The 7735-nt window shown below is 31.7% G+C and overlaps 1 protein-coding gene across 3 annotated transcripts; it reads right to left on the reverse strand.

Annotated features, from left to right (window-relative positions):
• On the reverse strand, nt 1–4381 carry LOC105125969 (cysteine-rich receptor-like protein kinase 2). 3 transcript variants are annotated; one of them, XM_011026659.1, is made up of 8 exons: nt 3654–4381; nt 2945–3336; nt 2397–2522; nt 2054–2181; nt 1546–1759; nt 1136–1367; nt 766–916; nt 1–570 (listed from the first exon to the last, which is right to left on the reverse strand). In XM_011026659.1, exons 1-8 carry the CDS (start codon nt 4004–4006, stop codon nt 253–255), a joined length of 1914 nt encoding a protein of 637 aa, XP_011024961.1. In that variant the 5' UTR covers nt 4007–4381; the 3' UTR covers nt 1–252. The 3 variants fall into 3 exon arrangements, with proteins under 3 accessions (XP_011024961.1, XP_011024960.1, XP_011024962.1); XM_011026658.1 differs by having other exon boundaries at nt 2054–2184; XM_011026660.1 differs by lacking the exon at nt 2397–2522 and having other exon boundaries at nt 2054–2184.
• Between the last annotated feature and the right edge of the window lie 3354 nt (nt 4382–7735).

Below are 7735 nucleotides of genomic sequence, written 5' to 3' on the forward strand. Positions count from 1 at the left end.
TTTACTTTAAAAAAAATAACTACTTTTCTATAAATAAACAGCCTTAAAGTCTACAGGGAAATTTACTGCTTTAACCAGAACTGCATTGCATGCAGGAATACTGCGTTCTGCTTATTTTTTTTGATTGAGCAACTGTTACTGGACCGAAACAGTTCTAAGAACATGCCCAGGGAAGGAGTGCATATAAATTTGCGGTATATGTAATGGAATGTCGTGCTGTTGATTTTGTTTCGTGGCGAGTACTCAATAGTTTTAGCGTGCCGATACTTGGGAGACGGAGGCAGTAGCATTAGACATAGGGGAACCAGTGGACGTGGAGGTGTCTGCGCGGATTTTCTGAAAGGACTCAATGAGGGCAGGGCTTTGTGGTGGTGGTTTTTGCGCCGAAGAACCCTTGCTTTTCAATAAAACAACTACTTCGGACATTGTAGGCCTTAAGGAAGCTGTTGACTGAGTGCACGTCAAAGCAATCTCTATGATTTTCTTCATTTCTTCTGTTTCATATTCATCTGGGCTCATGCTTCCATCCACCAATTCCAGATGCATGTCAGCCTCATACAGTCTCCATGCCTATCAAACCACGAGATAACACACGTAAACGAGACAAAACCATGGGAAAGGAACCAAGATCTTGTTGCTACAAGAAGGTTTGACCATTGTGAATCTAGTACCACTACTTTGTTTTCTGGTCAACAAGACAATGGCCAAATTGAAAATGCTATGTAAAGGGAAAATGAATAGTGCATTGGTTAATCACAAATTCACCCGTTTGAGGAGGTAGTCCGAGTCAGGATCTTGATTTGCTTGACTGCATTTTTGGCCGCTCATGATTTCGAGGACAACAACCCCATAGCTATAGATATCCACTTTCTCAGATAATTGTCCATAAATTGCATATTCAGGTGCTGTGTATCCCCTGATGCAATAAGAAAGCAACGGAGAATCAGGTTATTTTATCATGCTATTAGCAATTTCTGAAAAGGATCAAAACACGGAGAATGAACCGAGACTTTAGATGGCCAGAGTGTACTGAGTGTGAATGTTCCATCTCAAGATGCAGTATTTATATGATATAAGCAATCTGGTTGTGATAAGCAATATCAATTCACACGAGCAGGTGCTTATCATAACTTACAGTGTACCAGCAAATCTGGTGGTAAGATGACTCTGAGACTCCGGAAGAAGCCTGGCCAGCCCAAAGTCTGCTATTTTGGGTTGGAAATCATCATCCAAAAGAATATTGCTGGCTTTAATATCTCGATGAATGATGCACAAATGGAAGTCCTCGTGTAAATAGGAAAGTCCCCTTGCTATCCCAAGAATTATATCAAATCGTTGCTTCCAGCTGAGAGAGCCTTTTTTATCACCTGTTTTCCAGAGTAAAACAAAACTCTAATTTTCTCAAGATAATTCTTATCAGATATGGTATTTGTTGTAAGCAACTTCTAAGTCCTAACTCCTAACATGTGATCTCGTCAAATTTACAGGTAGCCATTTTTTTTTATCTTTTGCTAGCGCAAATTGTACGCGCAAAATTTAACTTACCATATAAGAAGTTATCAAGGCTGCTGTTTGCCATGTATTCGTACACGAGAAGTAGTTCTGGTCCATTGCTGCAGCATCCAAGAAGTCGGATGAGATTCCTGTGATGAACATTACTGATGATCTTAACTTCCTTTTCAAACTCCTCCTTTGCCCTGTGAGACTGGCTTATAGCTAGTTTCTTGACAGCAACTACTCTCTCATTCTTTAAAACACCCTGTTTAATGACACAATAACTAAATATCAGCCATGACAGGTCAATGATTCAGCTGAAAATCATATGTGGATCTCGTAATTTATTAATTTTCCATGAAAAATAAAGGAGGAGAAGAAGTTTTCTTCTTTTCTTTTTTCACACTTCACAACCAGCAATTTCTCAGCCATTTCATCTTAAACGATGTAAAATCTTGAATCCATGACAGTCTAACTTCCGTAGAACAGGACTGTTATGCTAATTGTTTCATTATTATTATTATTATTTCTTGAAATCTGTAATTTCTCTCTACTCCACCTTGTACACTTCACCAAAACCTCCTTCTCCAAGTCTGTATTCCTCACTGAAATTTTTTGTTGCCGATTTCAAATCCTTGAAGCTGTAATTCACTGGACCTCGTAATTCAGTCGCCCCTAAAATGTCACCTTCTACAGAAAAAATCAAGCAGAATTTCTTAATAATGTGTAAACATCAGTGACCCAAAAATGTGGAATTCTCTAACATGGTTAAGAAGGGGAATCATTTCGACATATAGCAGATAACTATTCTCTAACATGGTTAAAAAGAGGAATCATTTCGACATATAGCAGATAACTAGTTAAAGAAAAATTATTCACCATAGTTTTTCACAGTGCTTTACCTCTAGGAGCTGCCTTTGGTTTTCTATATAATTTAAACCACAGAAACAGTATTGCAGTAGCAAGTAACAGAAGACCCATGCCTCCAACAAGCCCTGCAATAAGGACTTTCTTTTTGCTTGAACTTCCTGCCAGAATATGGGATCAAATATGAGGCTTAAACTTCCTATAGTCTGTAATTCAGGGAGTTATAACATTCGAAATAAGATTTGCCCTCGAATTCTTATAAAAGACAGCAACCTGAGAAATGTTCAAGATTTGTCTACAAAACAATGAGCCGAAAAAACCTACATGTACTAGTCTACCTGATATCTGAGCTTGCACTGTGGCTTTATAATTAGGAAATTATTATCGGATAGTATGTCCAGGCATCAAGAATCCCATCCCTATATTTAAAATTTATCGCCAATGTGGTCTAAATTCACTCTAGAAGGTTAATTAATTGAAAAAACTGGCATAAAGAGTCCTTCCATACAAAGACATCTACGATCAAAGGGCCGAATGGCTACAAACTAGTAAAACACTGGAAGTCTGGAAATAGAAAGCTTACCATTTCTCAAGAAGGGCTTGAGATCCGTTAGTTGGTTATCTGCGAAGAAAGGCGTGTCTGAATACCTCAAGAAACACCCAACATTGATGGACCTGCCATCAGCATCAGGGAAACATGTCTGCAAGTCAGCATAAGCCACTGTTAAGCACTCTTGGCAACCAGCCTTGCTGATGGTTTCAACACATTGTGTCACTCCATAAACCACTGAATTCGCACCAACCACTTCCTTCTTACTTGTTGCAAAGAAACCTGATATCTTCGGCGAGGCAATTTTAAGATCTGATAACAGACTTTCCACACTTGCTTGATAAGCAGGAGATGCAGTTTGATTCCCACAAGCCCCGTAGTGACCATCCTGAGTGCTTTGATCGTAGAAACTTGTGCTCTCATACCTTAACGACAACGAAGGCAAAGAACACAAGACTAATTAATTAATTATCTCTGTTACGGGGATACATATCCACCTATAAACTCGATAACCTGTTACTCAGTTACAAATGTTATGCTTGTTAATAGGTGAATTGTCAATTTTTGTTTGAGTTAATACTTGATTTCTCATATTTGTTTTGCGCCTGTACGTTATTAGAAAGGCAAAGTCTAAATATTAAGTTCATAAATTCATTCCTAACTTGGTCAATTACAATTCTCAGTTGCAAAAGTATAAATACGACCTAAAAAATTTGTGAAAAATTAAAGCGCCAGTCAGTACCTGAGGAAGCAGCCATCATAGATAACTCGAGCGCCATTGATGCCGGCAGAGCAGTTGCGGATTTGTTTAGCAGCAATAGCAAAGCACGCGACACAATCTGCCGTTGACAAGTATTTCCTGCACTGAACCATGGCGAAGACTGGTGCTGTACCCCTTGCTTGCTCTGCAGTTGCAAAATATTTACTGCTGTTCAGTTGTGCTCCAAGATCCAACAGTGTAGAATTGAGGTTATTTGTGAATTCCGGAACATCGTCAACCTTGTATTGACTGCAACCTGCACTTAACAGATTGGCTTGTGGGTCTGAAAAGGCCCCCGTGATCGCCACCATCCACCACACCACTATAAACAACATATATTTTTGGATTGTCTCTTACTCTATCTCCATCCCCCAGTGATTGAAGGTGAAATTCGATGCCAAGCTAATCAATATAGTGTAAAATCACTTGCTTGTTAAGATATTTTCATCCTGGCGCCAGAGAATACAGATGCATGCTATCACTTTACTGACCAAACCTAAAACAAAACACTGGTTTCTTGAAAATCTGCTGGACCATGCGCAACCTCAGCACACAGAGTTGCATCCAACAACATTTGACCTTCTAATAAAGAACAGAAGGCATAATAACATCTGGCTTCTTATAAAGAGCAAATTGGACTTCCTTTGATTTGTTAAATAAGAGTGTGGAAAAATTCAATATTAGCTATCAACCACTTCTTACAGGATAAGTTACCCTGAAGGAATTTTAGATGGGCCAAATTACGGATCAGCCTTTTGAAACATCTGGTGCAGCAATGCTTAGGATGATTTATTTGACGGTGGAGGGTAGGTTTAATTTAATGTTAGCTATCAACCATATCTTTAGATGTTTGATTTTGACATGCAATATCTTGGAAAATGCATTTGGGGAAGGTAGAATAGAAATAAAAATAATAAAATATGATCACGCAGTCAAGCTGAATAAAAACATTTAATAAATAAAAAAATTATTTTTTTATTTACTTTACCCAATTTGTCTTTTTTACAACACGACAATCAAATTTGTATTCCTAAATTTTTCTTGAGCAAAACATCAACCTCGGATTGGAAGTCCATGGACAAGGTTGGCGCCGGCCAACTACGCTAATAAAGGAACTCTAGGGGCATGGACATCGTGGTCTTTTTAAAACACACGAGAATAAATTATTGATACGCTCTCCAGGCAGCCATTTCTTTATTAGTCAATTAATTAGTCAAGTTTACTATTAATTAAAATGTTAGATGATAATTTAACTTGGTCAGGTTTTAATTTTATTTTTTAATAATTATAAATTTAAATTTGTTTAAGATTACTGAAAATTTATATAATTATTAATTTTAAAACTTATGAGATTAATTAAAATATATATAACTGATATTTATATTAATTAAAAAAAATGATAGAAGGTATACAGTTGCCACACGGTGCTTGAGTTTTGCGCTCGTGGGTGTAAAGTATACCTCTTCCGGTGATCTTTAATGCAACTTTTCAGAAATTAGAAGAATAAAAACCAGCTCCATACGCTCTGAAACTTAAATAAAGTCAATACAAATGGATCACATGAAAAACAAATCACCATACCACTTGCAAATCAAAGGAAATCAAATATCCAGGCAAGAAGAAAAAGAAGTCAAAGGACTAAAATGTAAAAATTTATGGTAACTTTATATAAATAAATAAGCAGTATTTAGGCCTCTTAGTTTTATTTTATTATAAAATAACTTCTTAAAAATAATTGAATTGATTATAACATTGTGGCCGTAATTTAACTAAACTAGTTAATTAGTTGTTGTAATTTTAAAAATATATTTTTAATTTAAATTATCTTAAATCTATTTATAATTAAATACTTTCATCAATTTCATGTATTTTCAGTGAATTTATTTTATTTTTAAATTTTTGAAAAAAAATGTATTTAAGAATGGAAATTTGATTAGAGGAGAACGTATTTTAATTTGAAAAATATAAATCAGGAATGATCAATCAATGTTGATCAAAATATTATTTACTATTTTTTTAACATTACAATTACTTATTAATTAACTATCCACAAGCGGATCAAATTCCTTTTCCAATAAAAAAATTGAATAAGCAGCCTTTAGTACTATTTTTTTCCTTTTCTTTTTCACTTTTTGCATAGAAACAACCTAAATAAAAATAAAAAAAAACTTTATATATGCATCTAATTAAATAAATTGTAAACTTTCTATGTGAATGAAAAAATTAAATGATAATAACTAAAAATAAAATTAAAAAATAGATATAGATCAAGCTATTTGATCTTAAAACATGAGTCATTTGTCCGATTGTATTTAATAAATTTGTTTATTAAAAATATTATTTTTTATTTAATCAAACAATAATAAAAATAGATATACATGCGAAATCAATTAAACAAGATATGGTTTTTTTAAAACATGATTTAGCTTTTTTAATTAAAAAGATTATAAATCTAAATTCTCTACCAACCTAGTATTTTAAAAAAAATCAACAAAGATAATTTTAGAAGAAAAAATCCATGAGAAAAAATGTTGTAGCCACTAACAATGTTTTGTGAGAAAAACTACAATAATTTATCCAATAAAATCGAAAAAAGATAATTTAGAAAAAATCACAAAAAATCATTTATATAAATAATATAGCAATCCACAGTGTTGTGAGGAAAACAACAACGGTTTCCCTATATGATTTAGTTTTATTATAATTATAATTTTTAACCAACACAACATCTAAAAAAAATCAACAAAGATAATTTTGGAAAAACTCATATGGGACAACACTGCAACAATTCTCAGTGTTTAAAAAAAAATACAAAGTTAAATTATTAATTAACTTATTATAAAAAAAAAATGAAATTAACAAAGATAATTTTAGAAAAAAATATATAAAAAACACAAAAAAACCATGTCGGAAACGTTGTAACAATTCATATTTTTGTGACGAAAGCTATAATGTTTCCTATATGATTTAGTCTTATTTGTAAGGACTTGTAAGTATAATTTTCAACCAGATTAATATCAATAAAATAAAACTGATAAAGATAATTTTAAAAATATTATAAAAAAAAAACTATATGGAGAGATACTATAATAATTTATAGTGTTTTATGAGGAAAACTACAGTATTTTCCCTACATGATTAAACTTTATTATAAAGTTAAATTCTAACCAACTCAATATTAAAAAATAATCGACAAAGATAATTTAAAAAAAAATCATAAAAAAAACCTATGTGGAGAAACACTATAGTAATTACAAAACTAAATTCTTAATTGGTTTAATATTAAAAAAATAACATAGATAAATATAAATTTAAAAAATAAAAAAGTAAAATAGAAAAACCACGTGGAAAAACACCATACCAATCTATAATATATTAAAAAAAATTACAAAGAATTTTTTTTAACCAACTCAGTATAAAAAAATAAAATTGATAGAGATAATTTTTTTTTTAAAAAAAGAAGAGTAATACACTATAAGTGAATAAAAAAGTGAAAAAAGAGAGAATATCCTATGAATTATTATAATAATCCACAATGCAACAGGTATGGTGAACAGTGAATTCTTCGTACCCTTTAGTTTTATGTATAATAAGATAAAAAAAATAGTATTCAAGATTGCATGTATTATAAATATTATTTACAAATAAATAACTTTTATTTTTAAAAATAAAGTTTATGTATACAAGGCACGAGAAAACAAATCATGTATGAATCATAATAATATCCTAAAAAATTAAATACACATAAAATAATTAAAAATAAAAACTATTTAAAAAAAGTAAGATAAAAATAATAATACAGTAGAGATATTAATTAATGCATAAATTAAAACAATGATTTGAAACAGACATTAAAAGGTATCAATTAAAATAAAAATAAAATTAGAATAAAACAATAAAAAAAAGGCAACAATAGCCTAGGTGATGCAAGTGTGATTTAAATAAATAAAAAAAGCAAACAACTCGAGTTATAGCATTTATTGGATTTAAGATATTGGTTTGATTTTAATTAGATGATGAAAAAACAAATAATGATAATAAACTTAAGTAGTTTTTTTTTTTAA

The sequence above is a fragment of the Populus euphratica genome, unplaced genomic scaffold (assembly GCF_000495115.2).
Source record: "Populus euphratica unplaced genomic scaffold, PopEup_1.0 scaffold44.1, whole genome shotgun sequence".
In the NCBI taxonomy this organism is placed as follows: domain Eukaryota; kingdom Viridiplantae; phylum Streptophyta; class Magnoliopsida; order Malpighiales; family Salicaceae; genus Populus; species Populus euphratica.

What these genes read in the sequence shown, in the direction of transcription:
- LOC105125969 (XM_011026658.1), bottom strand. Translation starts at nt 4,006, where the DNA reads ATGTTGTTTATAGTGGTGTGGTGGATGGTGGCGATCACGGGGGCCTTT. An exon ending in TATGATGGCTGCTTCCTCAG is followed by an intron (nt 3,337 to 3,653) that starts GTACTGACTGGC and finishes GTTGTCGTTAAG; the next exon opens with GTATGAGAGCACAAGTTTCT. An exon ending in CGGACTACCTCCTCAAACGG is followed by an intron (nt 571 to 765) that starts GTGAATTTGTGA and finishes GTGGTTTGATAG; the next exon opens with GCATGGAGACTGTATGAGGC.